A 25,350-nucleotide genomic window follows, 5' to 3' on the forward strand; every position below is an offset into this window, starting at 1 on the left:
TCGTTTACATGAGCATATTTGCACAGAGTATTAGGGTGCATTTACACTGCAAATATGATCGCTCAAAAGATGGCTTTTGAGCGATCATTTTGCATAAACTACTACTTGGGACTTATGCCTATTAATACTAAGTAGCAGCCTGTGAGCCACTGGGAGCTGTAGTCAAGGAACAGACCTCCCTCTGTTTCCTGATTATTTTCGTTTTGATCTGCCGGCGGGCTGACAGCTGAGAACAGCTGATACAATATTATCAGCTCTCCGTGGGCAGAGCACAGTTTGCAGTCCTGCTAATCAGCTGTTCTGTCAAACGATGGTTTTCAAGCAGAATTGAAAACCATCGTTTGGCAGAAAACTGAAAGATGGGCACATTTAGACACAACGATTAGCACTCAAAAGATGGCTTTTGAGCTAATTTTGAGCAATAATCGTGTCTAAATGGGCTTTTACGCACACAATTTTTGTGCACATAATATGCAGTGAATACAACCCATTGATTTCAATGGGCTCATTTACATAAGTATATTCTTTCACGCAATGTGTTATTGTGTGATAAAATATGCGGCATGACCTATTTTGGTGCATATTATGCACCGCAATAGGCATTAAAGTCAATAAGTGGAAACCTGCACATAAAAACATGCCAGAGCGACTGAAAAATGTGCATGTAAGTGTTTTTTGTTTGCGCAAATATGCAGCACATTGTTATGACAGAAATATGCTTACACCCATGTGAACAAGCCCTAATAATGACCCCCATAGTGGCTGCAGTAGTAATAATGACCTCCACAGTGGTCGCAGTAGTAATAGTAACCTCCATAGTGGCTCCAGTAGTAACAGTGACCCTTATTGTGGCAACCCCAACCCAGTAATAATAATTCCCCCATTGTGGGTTCAGTAGTAATAGTGATCGTCATAGTGGTCTCAGTAATAACAGTGAGCCTCATAGTGGTCCCAGGAGTAAAAGTGCCCCCATAGTAACCCCAGTACTAAAAGTGTCCCCATAGTGGTCCCAGTAGTAACAGTGCCCCCCATAGTGGTTCCAGTAGTAACAGTGACCCCCTAGTGGCTACAGTTGTAACAGTACCCCCACAGTGGCCCCAGTAGTAACAGTACCCCCACAGTGGCCCCAGTTGTGATAGTGACCCCTATAGTGGCCCCAGTATTAACAGTGCCCCACATAGTGGCCCTAGTAGTAATAGTGACCCCTATAGTGTTCCCATTAGTAATAGGGGTCACAGTAGTAAGTGCCCCTATAGTGGTCCCAGTAGTAATAGTGACCCCCTAGTCACCACAGTAATTACAGTGCCCCTATAGTGTGCCAGTAGTAATAGTGACCCCTATAGTGGTCCAAATAGTAACAGGGCCACCATAGTGGCCCCAGTCATAACAGTGCCCCAATTGTGTTCCCAGTAGTGACAGTGACTCCCCCATAGTGGTCCCAGTAGTAATAGTGGCCACAGTAGTAAGTGACCCCCCTAAGTGACCAGAGTAGTAATGGTAACCCCCATAGTAGTATCAGGAATGCTGCCTGGCCAAAGGTCAAGAGCATACCTACAGGCACTCCACTCACCTTGTTTCCAGCTGTGGTCTGGCAGTGGCAGCCATGGCTAAGTCTGTGACCGCTAACCTCTCACCTCAGAGCAGACATCAGCTGTCAGGAGAGGTCAGCGGTTATAAGCTTTACACTGCAACCACAGCTGAAGGTAGGGTGAGTAGAATTTCTTTAAGCCCTTAGGCCTCATGTCTACGGGCAAAATTGAATTGTGGAATCCGCAGTTCAATATGCCCATAGACGTTCATTGGGCATCCGCAGGTAATTAAATACCTGTGGATATCATTCTATCCCGTGATACAGGACGTGTGAGACGTCCTGTAGTTTGCGTTGGTACAATTTTTGAATACATACGACTTTCTGATCGCTTTTTATTGCATTTTGTCTTGGAAAATATTGAAATAAGAGCTGCGCCTGCAATTACAAGTGCTGGCCACTATACGGGGGTTGGAGCAGTACTTCTACTCCGATCCTGGTGTATCCCGCGGGTGCTGCCTATATAACCCCCGGTGAAGGTTTAATACACAGTCAGCGGGCCATATAAAATGAGGTGGTGTGCCGTGCGTTTGACGGTTGCTATAGAGAATAACAGACTAGTCGGATCACTACTCAGCAGTTATCAGATCTAGTTACAGTAGACACTACAAGACATTATCTAAGTTACATATAGTAAGATCTGTTAGCTAGAACACTATGTACAATGAGAAATACTGTGTATTATTTGGTGCACACAGTGGTGTAACTATAGGGGATGCGGTTGCACCCGGGCCCAGGAGCCTTAGGGGGCCCATAAAGCCTCTCTTCTCCATATAGGGAGCCCAGTACTATGAATAATGCATTATAGTTAGGGGCCCTTTTACAGGTTTTGCATTGGGGCCCAGAAGCTTCAAATTATGTCTCTGTGCAGCATGGTTTAGGTATGGGCACAGGTACAGATACAGATATAGGGGGGGGGGGGGCAGCTCACCTTTTGCATCAGGGCCCCTGAGCCTTTACTTACGCCCCTGGGTACACACAACCAACTGAAAATGTAGAATCATCCAACAACCCTTATATAAGATGCCACTTGACATCCCCAATCACTCTTTCCATGTTATAAATTACCCTATGTAATGACTGCCTTATGGTGCAGATTAGGCACTGGAAGTTCAATGGCTTCATGACTTCCCATGTCTTATAAAATAAAGACTTTCCACATTGATGTTCCAGCAAGCCCTGTGACAGTGCTCAGTATAATTAAATTCATCTACTAATAATTATTTTCATGTTCCATCCTTATGTTTTACGGTCATACACTGTATGCACCCATTCACTTCTGTGGGAAATGTGTAAACGGTGTAGCACAACCCACGCAGCTTTTTGGTACTGCAGCCACCTTTGCCGTGGTGTAACGAGTGTGTTATGTGCCCGTGTTGCAGGTTACAGAGTGGCAGGGTGATGACGGACACCACGATGTAGCACATTTTTATCAAAAGCAAGTTTATTGAAGAGGAATGGTATTTACATTGTTACGCTCCACAGGAGAGTTTGATACTTAAACGTTGCAGGATATCAACTCTCTTAAAGTGACAGTATTGAATTACTCATTATCAATTCTATGACTTCTCATAACCTGGCGTAACGCACCGTTATATATATCACCTTCATATCTTCTACTGATGGCAGCAGCAAGAAAACTGACAACTTACATGAATTTGCGGCATAACCGTTACATGCATGTACTTTTCCATATGCTCCGACTTCTTATGCTCTTTAGGAGCTACGTCCTTAGTGCTCCTACCCACTAGCAATAGGTTTTCTTGCGATGTGACAGCGATGATTATGAAACCAATGATTTTCAATGGTTTCATACTCATTTGCGATGTTTTCGCTGACGCTTTGCAGCACTAAGAAAAACCTGCGCTATCACCCATTGTTTCCAATGGGGCAGGCGTCAGCAGCACCAGCCCCATTGAAAACATAGGGAGTACATTGCGCTCCCCTAACATAGCTGTGACAGCTATGGCAGGGAATTCCTCCATTCCCGCGGGACCGCAGAGATGAAGGAATCCTCTGCCACAGCTGAAGCAGAGGTCCCGTATGGTTTCATGAAGCCCAAATTGCCTGCAGATGCTGTGAGTACTTTAAGAGAGGAAGCGATGTTCCGCTCCCTCTATTAAAGCAGCACAGCTCCACAGGGGAGGTTGATTGTGCTGGCTGGGTGTGGATTGCTTCAGCCAGCCAATCCCCCAGGTCTGCTGTTCATATATACCAGCTTCTCTGCTGTGGCTGCTGGTCTTTCCTCTGTTTGATCAGTGTGTATAGGTGTGAACAGTGACATGTTGCTGCGTGTCTGTGCAGTTTTCAGTATTTGTGAACTGTGTCTTGCTGTGGATCCTTTATCATCTAGAATTAGGTAGGTCTCTAGGTTCCAGCACGGGGGTTGTCTATGTTGGGACAATCACACCACATGTAGGCAGGTTTTCTGGGGTTAGTTGTCTCGTTAGAGTAGGGACCCGCAAGACAACGAGGACCCGTAAAGTGGGCTCACGTTCTTAAGTATCTTGGCCAAAATATGAACAAATACCTTGTACATCCTATATTTATTCCATCTGGCTATGTGTGCAGGTATGCAGGTGGGTGTTTTGAGCGCTTGTAAGTTGTTGGTTTATGTCTGTCCGTGAGTCCACCTGTTAGCGAGTATGAAGTCAGTTTCACAGTTCTACGGTTCTGTCTGAGTTCACCAGTTTGGTGGGTAAGTTTGATGTAACAACTGGTTCCCAGCCGTATAGGCCATGCCCGGTTCTGCCCCTATCAGGCAAGGCAGCAGGGAGTTGAGGAGAACCATGCACCACAATCAGGCATATAGCAGTGTAGTCCGACTGAGAGGTGCTGCCTGAGAGTTGCTGGGAGCACGAAAGTATGCAGCGCAAGAGTGCTAGAGTCTGTAGGTAGCAGGGGACTGCAAGCGAGGGACTGTACGGATTGCTGCTGCTGCACTCCTCAACAGAATGCTGGGATTCAGGGCAATGAGCCACTTGGAGAACCAAGTGGGAGCACTAGACAGAGTATAAAGCAAAGGGATCAAAACCGAAGGAGGACATCGAAAAATTCATCATCATTGGGTTGCAAGTGTGGCTGGCCTCAGTAAAGCCAATGGGTGTCACACTACTACAAACGTGGGTCAAGAGGGGTGTCGTCTCTCCTTAAGGACAGCACCCAAAAAGTGTGTGGAGACACCTGGGGGGTAAGTGGGTCGCGGGTAGAGGGGCATCATCTCTCCCTAAGGTGAGTAAGGAGACTTATAATGCCATGCATGCTCCTGTCGGTAATTTAGGCAAATAAGGAAGATGAAACTATACCTCTCATCAGCGCCACCTATTGGATGGCAGCCTTCCTTAAAATCAATGGCTTGGTTTCCTATTCCCAATCATTGTTTTACAGACTTGTTAAAGAGTTGTACATTGATTTGAAGTAATGCTGCCATCCAATAGGTGGCACTGCAGAGGTATCATTCCATCTTCCTTATTTGAATAAACCACTACAAACCAAATAGTTAGTCAGCAGGCCTGCCATACATAGAGACAGTAGCAAGCATTCAAAGGGTTATTACTATTTTATCCAATTGAACATCCAGGATGAATTGACGATCGTTATATTAACATGAGTTGAGACCGCCGTTGCTAGGATATTAAGACCATTCATTCATTTTATTGCATTTTCTATGTACTGTTTTATGACGTATAGTACTAATAGTTTGGGGATCCAGTTAGTTGTAGGTAGTGGTAGGCAAATCTACAGTACAAGTCGAACTGACTGATTGTAATTATAACAGCATTCACTTTCACCTTTTTATTGGTTCGAAAAATAAACCTTTCACATTTGTGTACTCCGTTTACTGCATTGTGTCCTGAGTCTGCACCGCAATACCATCACTTACTGCAGTGTGACAACATGGCACAGTAGTTTTTTTTTTTTGCTCTAGAACAGTTGTTGAACCAAAAGTTGGACTACAAAAACATTTTATTAGTAGTTTTTTTTTCACTTTTTTATTATTATTGTTACATTTTTGTGGCTTTTTCTACATCCCAAAACATCAGGAAAGTAAATGGTGCGTACATAGCAATACACTATTTTAATAACTGCACATTTCCTTTGTAAGCCGAGTTGACTAAGCAGCTCCAGTTGCAGATGAAAGCTGTCATATTGTGTCATTCACAGATCATCTGTGTCTGGTTAGACCCAGCAGCTCTGCCTTGATGCCAGAATCTGAATGATCATGAGCTTTAATATATTTGTTAATACTGTAGTATCTGAAGCCTGAAGGTCAGAAAGCAAGGAAAGTTAATCAGAACTTATTCACATTGGCACTAACTTGATCAGTCGTCCACCTGCCCTGAACGCATGTATTGTATTTCAGCCGCACTTCAGTAGCGGTGAGCGATTCCAGCGACCTCATTGGTTGTTGGGTACACACCCCCCTTTGGAGATGTGCACGAGTGCTACTTCACGAGACCCGCAGGGGGGTTAGGTTTAGGGTTAGGTTTAGGGTTAGGGTTTAGGCCTCATGTCCACGGGGAAAATCAGGCCCGCTACGGATTCTACATGGAGAATCCGTAGCGGGTCCCTCCTGCCCCGCGGACATGAGGGCTGAAAATAGGAATAAATAAGAATAACTTACCTGCAGCGGGCCAGGCACGTCTTCTCTTCCTCACGGCCGAATCTTCTTTCTTCGGCCGGCGGATGTACTCAGCACGCCGGCGGCACGTCAGCGGTGTGCCGCGCGTATGCGCCGGGCACATCCGCCGAGCCGAAGCAAGAAGATCCAGCCGTGAGGAAGAGAAGACGTGCCCGGCCCGCTGCGGGTAAGTTATTCTTATTTTAGGTCTCCCGTGGATCCGGACGGCTTCCATAGGCTACAATAGAAGCCTGCGGGAGCCGTCCCCGCGGGAGACCCGCACGAAAATGGAGCATGTCGCATTTTTTTTCATGCTCCATTTTTTTAAAATTCACTTTTATTGACCATCCGCGGGTATTTATCTACCCGCGGGTGGTCAATGCATCCCTATGGGGTGCGGTTCCGCGGGCGGGAGAAGAGTTAAAATCCTCTGCGGATTTAAATTTTTCTTTTGCCTGTGGACATGAGACCTTAGGATTGGGGTTAGGGTTAGGGGTTAGGGGTTAGGTTTAGGGTTGGGGTTTAGGATTAGGGTAAGGGTTAGGATTAGGATTAGGGTTAGGGTTTAATGTTGGGGTTAGTTGCCGACCCTTCTATGGCCCTGCTGCTGCTTATTTAACGGGCTGCCCACTCGTGCAGATCTCCAAAGGGGGTGTGTACCCAACAACCAATCAGGTCGCTGGAATCGCTCACCGCTACTGAAGTGCGGCTGAAATACAAAATATGCGACCTGAACAGAACTGAGAGTAAAGTGATACATAATACCGTAACATCAATAAACCAGATGCAATATTGACTCGTCTTTGTTTATATTGTAACAACATTTCAGCTGCTTGGAGGACATATGTTGTTTGTTAACAACTGACTTTATATTTACAGATGGCTGTATAAACATCACTTACAGCCAATGCCAACTGCTGCCATACAACCACACTGTCCCGAAGTCGGTGTATTCCTTTGTGAAGAGCATAGATATGGAGATGTTCCTGAAGTTCTTCATCTATCTCAGTCGCCTCAGCTGCTATCAGCACATCATGTTGTTCGGCTGTAGTTTGGCTCTTCCTGAATGCATCAGTAACGGTGATGACAGGTATTTGGAAGCTTAAATCCTCAATTATTATTGTGGAGTACATGTTATCTAATGTGAACACAACTATTTGTGTACTAAGCGCATGACTTACCAGTAGCGACCTTCTGGTCAAACATTTGTGCTGGTGCCACTTCATAAAACAAGTTGCAAGGATTGTCAGACTTAAGGCGTCTTCACACTGGCGGGAAAATCATGCAATTTTAGCATGAGTGAGTAAAATGAAAAATTATGAAACCAATGATTTTCAATGGTTTCCTTCACATTTAGGATGTTTTCACAAATAACTTTTTTTTTTTGAATTGCGGCATGTCCTTTCTTTCTGCGATGTGCGATTTTTTAATTAATTAATTTATTTTCTCTCTCATGTTTCCCTACGGAGCCTCCTTTTTATCGCATCGCAAAGCACAAACTTGCGATTTTTGTGCAATGCATTTTTAACATTAGAAAGTCCTATTGATTTTTGCGCTAAAAAACTCGCCGCAAAATCGTGTCAGAAGATCGCAAGCGTCATCAATGATTTAGTTAGAAAAAGCAGCGCTGACGCTCAAAAGTCGCGGGAAAGAAGTTGTGATTTTCACGCAGCGATATCGCGATCGCCGGTGTGAAGAAGCCCTTAAACATATGATCGTGATACGCCACAATTTTGCACACTGGAGAATCTCACACACATAACGCGGAGAATAGAACCTGCTGTATCTTGTGAGTGTTTGCGCACCCAAGAGCTGCATAGAGGTCTATGGGAGGTGTGCAAACATGGGTATGCGCTAAATGTAGAACATACCTGTGAGCGCTGACACTGCGTTAGGCAAATTAACTCTTTTAAATCAGGGCGGGGTGATTTCCCCGCCCCTGTGAATGATCCATGCCTGTGCAAATACGTTCTGTATTTGCATAGGCAGGAGCGCTAAATGCACTAATTCACTGCACGAAAAAACTGCGCGGGAACGAGCGGATTTCATATCACACTCATCTGGAGCCACGTGTGGCGCAGAGTGTAAGCTCTTGCCTACGACCTGAAGGTTGCAAGTTCGATCCCCGCATGTGTCAGGTAGCCGGCTCAAGGTTGACTCAGCCTTCCGTGGTCGGTAAAATGAGAACCCAACTTGGTGGGGGGTAATAAGTAATTATTGCCTGAAAGCGCTGCGGAATAAGTTGGCGCTATACAAATACCAAGATTTATTTATCTGTGTAAGCCCTTTTTTTGCACAGTGAAGGAGTGCATTTAACGCTCGTGGCTACGCAAATTTGGACCGTACTTGGGCAGGCACCGCTTGTTCATATGAGCAGGGGACTCTCCCTGCCCTGATCTAAAAGGCTAATTACCCTAACACCATGGCAGTGATTGCAGGTATGCACTGTGTTTAGTGCATACCCAGGTGAGCAGATGTGCGTGTTTGTGCACCTCCCATAAACATCTTTGGTGTGCATACACACCCTAGATAGGGCAGGTCCTATTTTGTGCACCCACAAAAACAACGGGCTCAAAAGTAGAAGTAAGAAAGAACCAATTGAAATCAATAGATTCTATTTTCCGCATTCTGTGCATTGGAATTCCCCATGCACAAAATCACGACGTATCACGCTCCTGTGTTTAAGCCATTAATTATATAGTAACAGCTAATGGGCGATTACAAAGACAACTTATAATTATACAAAAACCTCATTAGTAGTGTAATATTCATATCTGTCCAACCATAGACATCCTATTATGTCTTACCAGTTGGCTTGAGAGACTCTTTACTTTTCCATTCCTAATAAGCCCCCGTGGCACTTTTTTTCAGCATATACAAAAATATAGGAAAAAGTAATTGGGGAAAATAATGAATTCATTCATTTTCCCTCGTAGCATCACTTTGAGGCAAAATAATTGCAGCATATTCTGTCTGTGGACGTTCCCTTGGAACACCTCGCCCTTTTTTTTCAATGGGGCCTTCAAAGACATTGCATGGCACTCACATGCCGCATGATGTTCATGAGAGTACAATGGGATGTTTCCCATTGATATCAGTATGAAACACTTGCTGATCCTATCACAGAAATGATGCGATGTTGTCTTCGTATATGTCTCCCAGTACCTGTATTCCCAGAGAAGTCCAATATCTAGTATCTTGTAGTGATTGTAGTGATGGCAGAGTGGGGTTTTCCCACAAAGGGGTGTCTGTCATTATGTCAGTGAATTGCTGGATCTCCTTGGCCACTCGCCACACCGATTGGGCTAGTCGATGTATGGGTAGTAATTTAGATGGTTTTGTGTATTCTGGGTGTTCCAGGAATCCAATTAAGTTTTGTCCCGCTACCTCGCTGGCTCAATAATAGTCCGTCAGTGGCAACTCCCCCCTAGTAAACCAGGAACAGAGATTTCGTAGTTGGCTCGATAAGTAGTATAATTTGAAATTAGGTAGTGCCATTCCCGCCTGTTTCTTAGATCTTTGCAGTTTAGCAAGTCCCAATTTAGATCTGGCCTGGCCCCAGATAAAGCGAATAATCAGGGAGTTTAATGTTTGAAAGAATTTTTCTGGTACTTTAACCGGTATATGTTGTAGGGAATACAAGAACTTTGGTTGAATCACCATTTTTATCAAATTTATTCGCCCAGCCACCGAGAGAGGAAGTCTGGACCAAACCTTTACTTTAGTGCTTATTGAGTCATATAGCGGATCTATATTTCCACTCAGGGTGTTTTCGTGATCCTGTACTATATTGACTCCTAGGTATTTACATTTTGTTACTTCTAGTAATCCACTGGAGCGTACACACGGGATCGTGACGGGATCTTGGGCTATATGCATTATTGCCGACTTGGTCCAGTTTATGTATAATCCGGAGTATTCGGAAAAACTGTTTATTATTTCTAGGGCTTGTGGGAATGAGTGTTCAGGGTTGCAGAGATATAAGATCATGTCGTCTGCATATAGTCGGATTTTACTTTCTCTGACCTCCCATTGCACTCCTGTCACAGTAGGGGTGTTACGTAGACGGATGGCTAGTGCTTCTATCGCAAATAGAGCTGGGGATAGTGGACATCCCTGGCGTGTTCCCCGTGATAGCGGGAATTTCATTGATGGTATACCATTAACTATTACGTTTGCCATGGGTGACTTATATAATAGCTTGATCCATCTTAGAAATTGTGGCCCAAAGCCAAAACGGGTCAGGCAAACTTCTAGAAAATTCCATTCCAGTGAATCGAATGCCTTCTTTGTGTCTAAAGACGCTATTGCCCAGGGTTTATTATATTTTCTAAAGGGATGCCATCCGGTCGGGGGATTTGTTTAACGACATTTCTTCTATAGCTTGTTGAACTTCCTCTATGTCGATTGGGGCCTCCACCTGTTCCCTATCGTAAGGGTTGGGAAGGTTATATTGGATTGCAAAGGGTTAATACCACTGTATCATATTAAATGGGCTATATCTTGGAACAGAGAGCTAACTAGGACTTTTAAAGATCATTTTATTTTTTTGCATGTTGAAATACCTATTTTCAGGTCAGAAATATTTTCAATGTTGACCAATGTCATTCTTTTTCCTGCCTTGGCTTTTGTGGCCACAAACCCCATATATTTGTATAACATATCCATAAACTACACAGCACAAGGCAGAAGAAGTGTGGAAAATGCCGAACAACAAACAGTATTGTCTATGATTCTCTTCATTGTCTCTACGGAACCATCTCCGTTTCATTTTGCGGTTGGCTGTCTGTAGACTCTTTATTGGACACAGCCATTGTTGAAATTAGTTTACTGCACAATTGGATTATACAAATCTTGGAATGTTTCGAATTTATGTTAATTTTAATTATTTCCTTTAGTTTTTTTTTTTGGTTCTTTGAAATCACCACCAAAATTAAAGAGGATGTTTTTTTCAGGTTTTTCTGGATGCCAAAATAAGAAAAGTCAAGAAAATGTCACAATTACTATTTGTCAATTAACTTTTGGCTGTTATGTTCTCATGTCAAAGTTGTTCAATTATTTACTTCTCTGACATATAAGAGTAGATTTACTGTTGAAAAATTGACAGTTCTGTTGGAAATTACACTAGAAAACTGTCTTACATGATTTGTTCCACATTTATCATGTGTTTTCGATACTTTAGGATACTTTTTTGCAACTTATCCAACAAAGGGGCATGGCTTTGTAAAAAAGGGAGTGTCCAAAAGTGAAGTGCAAAAAAATGCACCAAAAATTGTACCAAATTGTACCATAATACTAAGTCAACTAATAGGAAGTATAAAGTTAGACCAGACAGCCTAATATATATGCCAGATTTATCATATAGCAGAGTAGTTGTGATAAATCTGGAACATTTGTGTGCTTGAAGATAACCAATGGGATAATTAGCAAAACTGCTGTTTGCTTTATTTACCTAAAATAAGGTTTTGTGCTGAAAAAGTCCTGCTAAAGTGCTGTCTTCCTTTTATCTGCCTTGCTATCCACTGCTTGCTCGTGCTGCTTTGACAAGGGATGCAGATCAGGGGAATGAGTCATCCTGCTCATTGAACAGTATACAGAGAGGAGGGGGAGGTAGTGACACACAGAGATGTGAATGCTAGAGCTAATTGTGAGATATCTGCTGCTGTTTATACACGTGTACACTGCTAAATCTTGCTGTACACTGCAGTATAATGAGGCTATGTCTGTGTGTGTTTGCATGTGTAACAGACAGAGACCAGAATCTCCAGTTCTCTGTGTACAGTCTATAGAACATAGCACAGTAGAGGCTCCTCTCACCAGTTCTGAGAACATGGAGAATCAGATGTACACCCAGCAGATGGCTAAATGGGGAAAAATACAGGATAAGCTCATAAAATGGTTAGAAATAGTGTTAGTCCTCATGTACAAGCACACACATGCAGCTTATTCTAAAAGGTTATCTAAAAATACTCTCCAAAAACTGTCTAACTATTGGACAGTATTAGTACATCTGCCCCATAATTCTTATTTTGCTGAGAATGTAAGGGCTTGTTCATGTGTGCAAGTTAGGAACAAGTTCTTCTGTGTTTTAATATAAAAGTTGGATGGGGCAATTTATTACATTGTGGGATCAAATGTGCTGTTTTTGTTTATTGCAAAAGTCTCTGGTATTAAATGTCTTTTCCAGGCTGTAATAGATTTACAACCTATCCTCAGGTTAGCTAATTAATAGCTGATTGTGAGGGTCTGCTTCCCAGGAACCTGGCCAATCAGTTTGATGGCCCCTCTTTCGGTGTATGGAGAAGCAAGTAGACAGCTTTATACATTTGTGCAGTGGCCCAGCAGGGTATTACAGGCACAGCTCCTATCACTCACTGAACCACTGCCAAGTGTATGTAGCTATCTGTTTCTGCTCCATATACCGAAACAGTAGCCCAACGAAGTATTGATTGGTCAGGGTTCCTCTTGCTGGAAGATAGGTGATCATCAATCTTTCAGAGCTGGACGATCCCTACAACATTGAATGTCATTGGTCTCAGTTTCTTCAGGGGGGATGATCTTAATTGACTGTTGATGAGAATATTTTCATTTACCTGTAATTAAAAGATGGCACAACCGAGTTTTTATTGTGATACGTGTTGTTTGACCTTTCTGTGAAGGACACTACTTTGTTCGTTTTACACTAGAACATAATGAAATCTCGCTGCTACATGTCTCATACACGTCAGGTTTCATTAAGTGTCAGCGATGAGTGTATGATCTGAGCCCATCCATCCTGGGACACTGACAATAGCAGCAAGTTATTTTTATGTTCTATCCAATTAGACAAATGGCATTATGATTACGGTGCTGACAAGTCTAATTAAAAAGTTGAGAACAACTCTGTAACTTGGAAAATTATTTTTTTTCAGAGTCTCCTAATTGTTCTTCTAATATCAATAGTTATATAATGTAAAACAGAAGCAAACAAATGACTAACATAGTGAAGATCCATTGTTCAAACACCTTTGCTATTTACATTAAATATTTCCAGTACCTTCCTCTGGGGTAACACTGTATACGTTAGACTTAAGATGCATATAGACACAAAGATGATCGCTCAAAAGATGGAGCGATCATTTTGCATAATCTACTAATTGGTACTAATGCTTATTAGTACCAATTAGTAGCATGTGAACCACCAGGAGCTGAATTTATTCAGAGGACTGCCCGCTGTTCTCTGCATAAATTCCTTCTGTTCTGCTGGCGAGGCTGACAGCTGATTACAGCTGAGACAATGTAAGCAGCTGTTATCAGCGGTCCCCAGGCAGAGCACAATGTGTGGTCCATCTTATCAGCTGTTCTGCTGAACGACGGATTTCAAGTTGAACTGAAGTCCGACATTCAGCAGAAAACTGAAAGATGGGCACATTTACACGCAAAGATTATAGCTCAAAAAATTGTGTCTAAATGGGCCTTTACTCTTGGCACAGCCTGCTATAGTACGTAGTCATTTTGCAGTAAATGTCTATGTTCATAGCCCCCCTGGGGAGCTGATCGGGAACATAAGTGTTAGGTGAGTGTCCTGTGCTGTGCGTCTAGATTACAGATGTAGGACAGACATCATGCACCTCAAATTCAAAGTTAACCATTGTTCTGTAGAACAGGTTTCATACTATATATTAGGACATGTTTTGATGCATTAAACATTTGTTATAATTGTATTTAGTGCATAATAATATTGATACAGATGCAATCAAAATTATTCAATCCCCATTGCAAATGAGCTTTATTTGCCAAATTTATACATTTTTCAGTTGTTTGCCAAAAAAGAAAATTACCACAAAAGCCACTTCTAATGGCTACTGCAGTCTTAGAATTATACAACCCCCTGAATAGGATCCCTCATGCAATAACAGCACTCATTTACAAATGAGGTGTTTCAACCACATCTGATGCTACTAATCAAAGGTTTCATTAGTTGCAACAGGTGTGCTTGAGATAAAACATTTCAGATGCTTGGACTGTCTAGGGCAGTGATGGCGAACCTTTTAGAGACGGAGTGCCCAAACTGCAACCCAAACCCCACTTATTTATCGCAAAGTCCTAACACGTCAGGGGCTTATCACAACGTATATTTTTACCTCCGTCATTCTAAAAAGGACAGGGCTGCTTTAAAATAGACAGCGTGAAGATTTTAACTGCTTTTTGAATGTAGAAATGCTGCAGAATTTGCCACGGAAATTTCTGTGGAAAATTCTGCAGCATTTCTGCATCCAAAAAGCAGTCAAAATCTGCACCCTGTCTATTTTAAAACAGCCCTGCCCATTTCTGCCACATGGAAACATACCCTAGCGGTAATAGTGACCACCTCCCAGTGGTAATAGTGACCCCCCAGTGACCACAGCGGTAATAGGGACCCCATCAGCGACCCCAGCAATAAGTGACTCCCCCAGCGGCCCCAGCGATAAGTGACCCCCCCCCAGTGCCCCCCAGTATAATAGTGACCTCCCCACAGCGGCCCCCAGTATAATACTGGCTTGATAAAGACTAATATAGTCGAAACGTCATCATTTTTATGGAGCAATAAATTCAATTCTATGGTTTTCCACACCATTGATGCTGTCGCCTTATTGGAATTTGACTGAGTACGTTTGGGACTGGAGATCCATGGTCCCATAGGTGGCTTGGCATTGCTCTGGAACCTCTGCACAGTTAGTGCATGCATATGGTGTGCTGCAGGACTTTCTCTCGGGAATTCTGACAGTCCCAGTATAATAGTGACACCCCACAGTGGCCCCCAGTATAATAGTGACACCCCACAGCGGCTCCCAGTATCATATTGACACTGCACAGTGGCCTCCAGTGTAATAGTGACATCCCACAGCGCCCCCTCCCCCCCCCCCCCCCCGAGACCCACATACTCCTCCTCGTGGAAGCTCCGCTGCTCCTCTGCTCAGCGATGATCCCGGGTGCACACTGTGACGTCAGTGTGCTGCTGGACGCCTCCTCCCCCAGCTCTCGCGGAACCTAAGAGGAGAAGGATCCCAGCTGCACACTGACGTCACAGTGTGTACGGGGATCAGTGCCGCTAGCAGCGCAGCTGAGTAAATGCTGGCAGGGGAGCCGCAACCACTGCCGATATTCACTAAAGTGGTGAGCGGCTGATGGCGGCGCGTGCCAGCAGCGAGGGCTTCGCGTGCTGCCTCTGGCACGAGTGCCATAGGTTCGATACCACCACTCTAGGGCTTTGTTGACTGTTACATTTAATTGCATATTAGAGTGTGGTCCAAAAAGTTAAGAGAAGAGATTATTGCCTTGCACAAACGAGGAAAAGGAAATAAAAAAAGATAGCAAAGGCACTGAATATTCCCACAGATATAGTTGGAACAAAGTTTGCAACTTCAAAGTTAAAGGATCACTGGCTACACTACCTGGACATTGGCAGAGAGAAGAAGCTATCACCGTCTGCCAGCAAATTCCTGAGAAGGCAGGTGGTCAAAAACCCTCGAGTGACCCTCGAAGACCATCAGCAAGAGTTGGGGGCAGCAGACACTTCCTTTTGCACCATATGGCATATACTAAATGCTGAAGATCTTCATGCCCAAATTCCAAAACGTATAGCTCTATTGACCCAAAAGCACAAGAACAGTTGGGTCCAATATGCTCAAAACCATATAAATAAGTTACATAAGTTTGGGGAATCTGTTCTGTGGAGCGATGAAACAAAATTGGAATTTTTCTGTCACATCAGCGATATGTCTAATGATGGAAGAATACAACATACCTTGAAAATAGCACCCTGCCTACAGTGAAGGGCAAGATGGTTTCAATCAAGGATCAAGAAAGCCTAGGAGAAAGCATCACGTCTTCTGTGAGGAAGCTGAAGCTTGAGCATTATTGGACCTTCTAATGGGACAATAATCCCAAGCATACCTCAAAATTCACCAAGGCTTGTTTTCAGAAGACATACTGATAGATTCTGGAAGGCCATCACAATTACCTGACTTGAACACCAAAATCTTTGATGGGAAATGAAGAAAGAAGTTGCAGCTCATAAACCTAAGAATACAAGTAATTATTAGGGCATTATAGTAGCAGTATTTCTGGTGGCACATAACACTCACAGTAGCCTGATTACCACACAAGACAAACATAACTTGGCTCCTCCCACAGCAGTAACATCACCACAGGTCTTTCAGCCCACCGGATCTCTGTGGTGGTGGTAGGTCAGTGTGTTTTGTTAGGACTGCTGAGTTATAGGAAATTATAGTACCAGTGTTTCTGGTGGTGCAATGCGCCACATATCTCTGCTACATGGTCCATGCATTATGGGTGGTTCTATTGATGTTCTCACAGTTTCCATGTAAATTGTACTATTAGTAATAGTGCTTTGATGGAACAGAAAAAAACAATGGCTTTCGAATGCATTTTAAGACTTGCCTTTTATTAATTGCACGTAGTCATTACCAGCACCAAATTCTGTAGATACTAAATGCTTTCTAGTAAAATACTGATCAGTCACAGAGACAAGTCCACAAAAAATATAGATAAGTGGCAGCATAGGTGGTGCAATATTATGATAAAATAGTTTGAAAAAGGCAAACATAGGCCGAAACGTTGCTTTATAATATGGATTAAATAAAACCTTTTTACTACAATATTGCACCATCTATGCTGCCACTCAGGGGCGTAACTATAGAGGGTGCAGGGGATGGGGTTGCACCCATGCCCAGGAGCCTTAGGGGGCCCATGAGGCCTCTCGTCTCCATATAGGGAGCCCAGTCCTATGAATAAAGCATTATAGTTGGGGCCCTGTTACAGATTTTGCATTGGGGCCCAGAAGCTTCAAGTTATGTCTCTGTGCAGCATGGTTTAGGTATGGGTACGGGTACAGATATAGATAGAGGGGGGCCCAGCTCACGTTTTGCATCAGGGTCCCTGAGCCTTTAGTTATGCCCCTGCTGCCACTTATCTATACTTTTTGTGGACTACTGCTGCGAGTCTGGGTTCAGGTTCCTTAACCGGTGGCTTTGCATGTTTCCCACCTCACCCTGCTGGGTCTGTTTTGGGTGCTGTTGGCGAATACTCCAGTTTACATGAAGAGCAGTATTCCAGGGATACCTGAACTTTCACTAGAGATATACAAATTGTATATAAGAGCAATTAAAAAGGTTGTGCAGCATCCCTCACTGCATGAACATACCATATCATTTACCGACCAGTCATAGGTGCAGGACTGCCTGCAGATACAGGTCTTTAGTGGTGACTAAGGCCTCATTCAGACAAGCGTGTTTGCACTACACAAATAGCTGTGCAAAAAGATCACCGCTCGCAGGTGGAAAAATCGTGTGAATGACCAATGTTTCATGCGCAGAAGACCCGAGCTTCATGCGCATGAAAATTGCCCATTCACTGGAGCAGCTGCTATGGGGGGATTAATTCATAGTCCCGTTCTCTCTCTCCCTGCTCTGGGTTAATCCTCCATAGTTCCACTCTCTCTCTCATATGGGGGATTAATCCACAGCCCCTTCTCTCTCTCCCTGCTGGAATATCCCCATAGCGCAGAGAGAGGGGCAGGGCTAGAGAGGGGTGGGGTTAGATATACTGCGTGGGGCTATAGGGCTTCTCACAGAGATTCCCCATAGCAAATATACAGGGGGTGGGGCTAGAGGGTGGATCCCTCTTGCCACGCCCCTCCTCACACCCTCTTGGGGAAACCCTGTAAACCCCAACCCCCTCTCTCTCCCCACTATAGGGAAATCCCTTGGAGAGAGAGCTGGAGAGAGTCCCCTACTGCCCCCTGCAGCTGGGAAATTGCACAGCAGCGGAGCTGGAAGAATACCCCGCTGCTTACAGTAGGGCATTTAAAACATGCTGCCCAGAAGCACATTTTAAATGTCCCATTGTAAGTTTCTGTTCCCGCAGAGATTAAGGGAACCCTCTGTGAGTCCCCTCATCCACATGGGGACTAAAAGGAGTTTACAGCGGGACATTTAAAATGTGCTTCTGGGCAGCAAGTTTTAAATGTCCAGCTGTAAGCAGCAGGGTATTCCCTTGGCCCACAGAAATCTTCTTTTCCTGCACAGAAGTTTTCATAAACTTCTGCTCCCATAGAAGTCAATGGAAACTCCTGCGCAGCTCGCACCAAAGATAGGACAGGTCCTATCTTTTGTGCGCACAATGGAGCTTCATGCGACCTCTTTGTTAGATGCACGCCGTTTCGCGCGCCTAACATTCTCTCATGTAAACTCTTCTATTGGAACCTATTGGTTCCTAGTAGAGGCACATACTGTGCGCTGCTAGCAGCGCAAAAAAAAAGCACTCGTCTGAATGAGGCCTAATAAAGCAGCTGATTTTGTGATCCAGCAATTGCAGTCCCTATGCTTAAAAATTGCACTTTAGCTTTCCTCTCAAATTTTGGTCGTTGGTGGCCTTGTCTGCTGCTGACTGTAAGGGCTCTTTCACATAGGCGTGTTTGCAGACACAGTATGCAGAGAATAGAACCCATTGATATCAATGGGTTCATCCACATTTCCTGTGTAGGACATGCTCTATTTTCCAGTGTATTTGCGCCACAAAGATCCCCTTAAAGGTCTATGGGTGGTGTACAGATGCGTGCTCAATCCGTGCACAAATGCGCAATACGCTGCGCAGTTCCATTAATACAGAGCACATCTGGACCTCATTAGGTTAAATAGATATTTAAGTCAAAATCTGTTTTTATTAGAGACTTTTACATGGCATACAGAGAGGCTAATACCCAACTGACTGTGTTAAAGCTCGGTTAACAATTGGAAGGAGCAAGGGTGAGTGTATTGCAAAAAATTGTAAACCCGTCTAAATAATTTATAATAAATCTTAATATTCCTGAAATCAAAATTCCCGTAGGGAAAACACTATATGGGGCGGTAAGAATGGGATAGAAAGGGGGGGGGGAGGGAATTGGGGGTTCATGTGATACCCTTGGTGATGAGAGGAGGAAGAGGGGATGAGGAGGGCATATTACAAGTGGGGAAATATCAGGGAGTAGGGAAAAGGAAAGAGAGGGGAGAAGAAGAAGAGAAAGAGAAAAAGAAAGAAAGGACACCTCCAACTGACTTCAGCGAAACAAACCCTGTCCTTCTATTGAGTAGGTAAGATCCCATTCACAAGCCACTGGTCATATCCTTTTGACATAAGGAACGTCATGCAGATCTCCCATGTTGTGTAGAATGCCGTCCATTTATCGTCATCCTTAGCCCTGAGTTATTCCATGTGGCTAATTTCATCTAAGGCTGTTGCCCAGCTCATACGAGTCGATGAGATCTGGGACTTCCAGAGCCAGGAATCACCGCCCTGATGGTCAAGAGAGAGAGAATCTGAGGATGTTTCCCTAATTGACTTATAATTGAACCCAGTAGGATTGATAAAAGAGCAATCTCCGGGGTGAGAACTAGGGAGCCCCGCTTCAGGAAATTATACAGAGCTGATATCTCTGACCACAAGCCAGCAATACATGGACAAGGCCACCAGATGTGTATGAATGTACCGCCTCCTCCAAAGGTTTTCAGCATCTGTCAGACAATCCCAGGTACATTCCAGCCAAGCGGACCGGAATGTGGTACCACGTAGTTAAAAGCTTATAGTTCAACTGATGATGCTTGCCCGATACTGACATTTTGTGTGTTAGGGTTAAAGCTTTAGTCCAGTCATCATCTGACAGGGGTTGGTTTAATTATTTTCCATATTGGTCCCTGAGCCTCAGTTCAGTGTCCCAAACCTCCCCAGCCACTAAGATACCATAGACTGTGGAGATATCACCCCTTGAGCCCCGGGGGAATAGAGCACCAATCCTCGAACGACGTGGGTGGAACAGTCAAATCTGAGAGCGGTCCCTGAGCTCGTATAAAATGGCATATCTGTAAATATTGAAACCATGTACCTGCCATGGGACCACCAGCGCCCAGCAGTGTGGCTAGTGGTTTAATTCCATTCTCCTGGACAAAGTCTTGAATTCTAGGGGTGTGAGTCTCCAGTCTTTCGGGGAGTGTCAAACCCAAGTTTCCCAGCGGGAAATCTGGGTTCCCTAATAGTGGGGTCCATGGACTGGGAGTGTTTATCAGACCACTCCTCTGCGTGCAGTCATCCCATATCCTCAGGAGTGAATTTAGGAAAGGCGAGACCCATATGCCCTGATGTCCCAGACCCCCCCCCCCTTTCCTAAGCCAGAAGAGGCCCTGAGCTCAACAAGGAGCAGCGTTTTACTCTAGTTCAACCCATAGCTTGGGTGCCCTCCTATGTAAGAGGTCCAATATGGTCTTGCAGATTGCAGCTCTATAATAGAGAAGCATATCTGGTAATCCTGTCCCTCCACCTTCCTTTCGCTGGGTGAGGAGTTTATAACTCAGGTGTGATCTAGACTCTCCCCATAAAACGCATGTCGCCACTCGTCTTAGTTTAAGGAAGAAAATCCATGGGATCTGTATGGGTAGGGTTTGGAAGAGGTACAGAAATTTAGGTAGGGAGTTCATCTTATTGGTATTGATTCAACCGAACCATGAGCGTTAATGGGCACCTTCTTTCTAATTTTTTTACTAGGGTAGAGTACATAGGTTCATAATTTAATTCAAATGATTGTTCCATGACTAGGACATACAGGGTGGGAGACAGTGTTCCGTTCTTGATGTTAATTGGCTGAGAGTTTCCCGTTTACTCGAACCTGCGCTATAGGACTGTCATACAGTTCTAGTATCTAGTTCCATGTTCTGTCACCTAGACCTATCTTCACTAGGGTAGTTTCTAAAAATGCTCAGCTGACCTGGTCAAACATCTTCTTGGCATCAACTGAAAGAAGACATAGGGGTCTCTTTGCTGTATGTGCTCTACCTAACTGTGAGAATTGCCTGTAACGCATGACATGGGAACGGACAGCTCCCTAAGACTTCATTAAAGGCCTCGCAGAGTATCAGGGCTATGAGATCCACACAGGCTCTATAGAACCTAGACGTGAAGCCATCAGTGCCCGGACTTTTGCCTATTTTTAATCTCTGATTGTGGCAGAAGATAAAGAATGGAGCTCAGCCTTCTTCCTCTCAAAAGACAGTAAAGCCCACTAAGCTTTCCCGCCATGAAGTTCCCACCATAGGTGTGGGACAAGTAGGGGGAGGGGGGGGACATCTCCATTGCAGAACAGCAGCAGAGACCGCCCAGGGGAAGAGCTACTCAGACTGGTGAGGGAGACACCTGAAACCGCCTACTAGCAGACCACTGAGAGCACCCCTGCAGGCGAGATTGCAACCACAGTTCTGATGGGAATTCCAGCTGGGTACCCACTGCCAAGCCCACTGGGGTGACAAGCCAGAACTTGGTGCCACAAATTTCTCCTGCTTCAACCCCACCTGGGGAGAGGACTGAGGAGCCATGAAGCTCAGATTCTTACATAGGACCAGAAGAGGTGACCGTACCAGCTATTACTATGGCTTCCACTTCTACTACCTCCTCAAAGACTTACACTTCTCTCTTGCCCGCCACAAGGGACCCGTGTGCAGGGAGACTTGTCCGGAGAAATTCCTCCGCAGATTTCTCTGTATCCAGGAATGTTTCTTTTATAACAGAGAATTAAGTCTGGGGTTTGAATCCTCTTGGGGTCTGGAGTCTAAATTAAGTGTGGGGTCTAAAGGTCCTTTTACCTGGGTCTACCGTTATCCACAAACAGAAATCAATAGCATTCATTGGAAGCACATCTCTGTTTGCATCGGGAGCTGTTCTGTTAAGCATTGTTATGCCAGCGTAAAACTTCCAATCCATGGACGGTTGAGTGTTTACTTATTCGCTGACTGACCGTGGGCATATTCAAGTGGGCTGATCAAGCAAATGCATGTTCATATGAACATCTGCCCATGTAAACGAACCTTAGCAACTTGATCTGGGTTCTCCGAAATAAGACTTCTATGTCCAGGTTTTACTTAAAGATAAAAAGATTGACATATATAATTTATTAGATTGATTTAGATAAGGATTGGGAAATCTTGTCTAGATCAACCTAATATGCTACAATGCATACATATGTCAAGGCCAATGCATATAAGAGACCCATGAGTCTCTCAGAACAAGTGCCGATCCCCCATGCTCATTTCTCTGGATTCTTACCTAATCTTTCTCTTGCACCCACATTGAGTTCATTACTTAAAACATCATCTGCTGAGACTAATGTACTTCTAATTGCCAACCTGCCAAGTTCCCACGCCAAGTAACTAAAATAAACAGTAGGACATTTTATACTACCTGTTTATATAACGTATTCCCAACGTTGTATACAACGTTAGAACATATTCATTGACTGCATCCTTTCCATATTTACTTGGTCTCCCTAGTAACTCGGTTGGTTTGTGTAACCTGTGACATGAGAAAGCTCTGTGTCTCGCAGGCCGAGATGTTCTGTAACATCTGTTGGAACTTCATGTCTCATCTTATTTAACTAGACCTTCCCAATATGTGTAATGGTCCACAGATGTGCACGTTTATGATCTATATGTAACCCTACTCAGGAACATGCTTCCATCCTCAATGTAACCACCTACACAGAACTTCGATGAGATCCAACCAAACATCAACTTCTGTGTATGAGATTCCTAATATGATATTTGGGTATGTTGTTTACTGGATTTGTTTTCTCTACATCTATGATACACAGAAACAGAAGCCAGACTGGGATTAAAAAGCAGCCCGGGCACACAAACCCTGCCAGCACACATATAATACTGGCCCACCATATCGTGGATAAATAGCAACATGCAATGCATGCGGCAGGAAATTTTGCTTTGCTTAGACCCCTCTCCACAACATTCATAGAATGGTAGAGTTGGAAGGGACCTCCAGGGCCATCAGATCCAACCCTCTGCTCAATGCAGGATCACTAAGTCATCCCAGACAGATGTCTGTCCAGTCTCTGTTGGAAGACTTCCATTGAAGGAGAACTCACCACCTCCTGTGGCAACCTGTAAATACATAATCCACACAAGAAAGAAAATAAAAATGTAGTATAGAAAAGCCTGATCAATGTCATGGATGCTATAAGTGGTCGACAGCATCCCTTAAAGGGGTTGTCCCGCGAAACAAAGTGGGTCTATACACTTCTGTATGGCCATATTAATGCACTTTGTAATGTACATTGTGCATTAATTATGAGCCATACAGAAGTTATAAGAAATTTTTCACTTACCTGTTCCGTTGCTAGCGTCCTCGTTTCCATGGAGCCGTCTAATTTTCAGCGTCTAATCGCCAAATTAGACGCGCTTGCGCAGTCCGGGTCTTCTTCTTTTCTCAATGGGGCTCCGTGTAGCTCCGTGTAGCTCCGCCCCGTCACGTGCCGATTCCAGCCAATCAGGAGGCTGGAATCGGCAATGGACCGCACAGAAGCCCTGCGGTCCACCGAGGGAGAAGATCCCGGCGGCCATCTTCAGCAGGTAAGTAAGAAGTCACCGAAGCGCGGGGATTCAGGTAAGCGCTGTCCGGTGTTCTTGTTTAACCCCTGCATCGGGGTTGTCTCGCGCCGAACGGGGGGGCTGTTGAAAAAAAACCAAAACCCGTTTCGGCGCGGGACAACCCCTTTAACTCCTCCTGCTGTCAGTCCCGGCCAGCACCTTGTTCTTTGTGTAATCTGTGCCTGACACCATATCCCTGGTGCACACCCAGCTTTTTGATCTCTGCCCAACTTGGACAAGCCTCTGATTATTTAGGCTAGCCTTCCCCAGTGGAGGGCACTCGGGTAATTAGTCCAGTTTAGTATGTAAAGGTGTTCTCTTGTTGTGACTGATTTGTGACTTGACCTGTGCCTGATCTACCCAGCTTTCCCATCTTCCCTATTGCTGACCTTGTCTTGGTCCTGGACCATTCTTAAGCTGTCTACTGCCTGACTCTTGGCTTGTTATACTGTTATGCAAGAACTCCATCTCTGTCTCCGCTCTGTTTCACAACCACATCTCTGCCTGTTCCTCTTGTACGATGTTAGGGGAGTCTCACACAAACGGATTTTAATTGAGCATTCCATGATTGCCGTCTACGCAGAAGATCCACAGTAAAACGCGGGCGTTGAAAGGCGTGTATTTTCAAAATTTCCTTCACATCCGCAAGTATGAATTGCATATTGTGCGAGCAGAAGAAAAATCACATTATGCTCTATTTTAGCATGGATTCCATGCACACGGCCTCTATTGAGGTCAATGGATGCGAGTATTCCGTCGCCTATACGCAATTAACATTGCATATGAGCGGCAGAAACACTCGATACTTCATAGGAAAATAGATAGAAAAGCCGGAATGTCAGCTGGAGAGGAGTGAGATATCTTACTGTCTGTCCGGACAATACGTTATTCATACACGTAGATCCGCGATCTTCCGCAATTATTCACAATCGCTTTCTGTGAATGATCGCAGGTAGAGATGAGCGAGCGTACTCGGTTCGGGTGTTTTTGCACTCGAACACCGCGTTTTCCGAGTAACTGACTACTCGAACAAAAAGATTCGGGGGGCGCCGGGGGTCGGGGGGGGGGGCGTGGTGGAGTGGGGGGTAGCAGTGGAGAACAGGGGGAGCTCTCTCTCTCCCCCCCCCCACTCCCCTCTGCAACCCCCCGCCCTCCGGCGCCCCCCGAATCTTTTCGTCTGAGTAGTCAGTTACTCGGAAACAGCAGTGCTCAAGTGCAAAAACACCCGAAGTACGCTCGCTCATCTCTAATCGCAGGTCTTCTGCTGTAGAAATCACAGCCTTACTGTTACCCTGATCAGTTTACATCAGCTGCCACAATACAAAAACTACTTCAGGGATAACGGCCTGAGGGCCCCTGTAGTGAAGACCAGATCTGGTTTAAAAGGTGAAAACCAGGAGACTTGACATGCTGCCCTTGGAAGAAGCCCCAAGCGAGATCGGTTTGTGACACAATGGGTATATACTTACTGCTGTGACAATCACAGGGTCAAGGACATTGCTTTTTCAGACAATATACAAGTGTATGCTTCCAAAGAAGGGCCGCCAAAGAACACAATAGCTTGATACTGTCAGAGCTGATACTGGCATGGATATCAGCCAACTGAAAGAAGCAGTGCAAAACCGAAAAACATAGAGGGAGCTCACTTTTAGGGTCAGCAAGGGTCGTGACCGACTCAACAGCTAACAACAACCACA

At 44.5% G+C, this 25,350-nt stretch overlaps 1 protein-coding gene across 2 annotated transcripts in view; it reads left to right on the forward strand.

Annotated features, from left to right (window-relative positions):
- Positions 1–25,350, forward strand: part of CORIN (corin, serine peptidase) — a 271,828-nt gene that overhangs the window by 122,151 nt on the left and 124,327 nt on the right. For both annotated transcript variants that reach the window (XM_066573119.1, XM_066573118.1), the window contains exon 4: positions 7,089–7,299. In XM_066573119.1, the coding sequence (XP_066429216.1) occupies positions 7,089–7,299 (211 nt within the window). The remainder of the gene's footprint in view (positions 1–7,088; positions 7,300–25,350) is intronic.

The sequence above is a fragment of the Eleutherodactylus coqui genome, chromosome 7, assembly GCF_035609145.1.
Source record: "Eleutherodactylus coqui strain aEleCoq1 chromosome 7, aEleCoq1.hap1, whole genome shotgun sequence".
NCBI classification, from domain to species: Eukaryota; Metazoa; Chordata; class Amphibia; order Anura; family Eleutherodactylidae; genus Eleutherodactylus; species Eleutherodactylus coqui.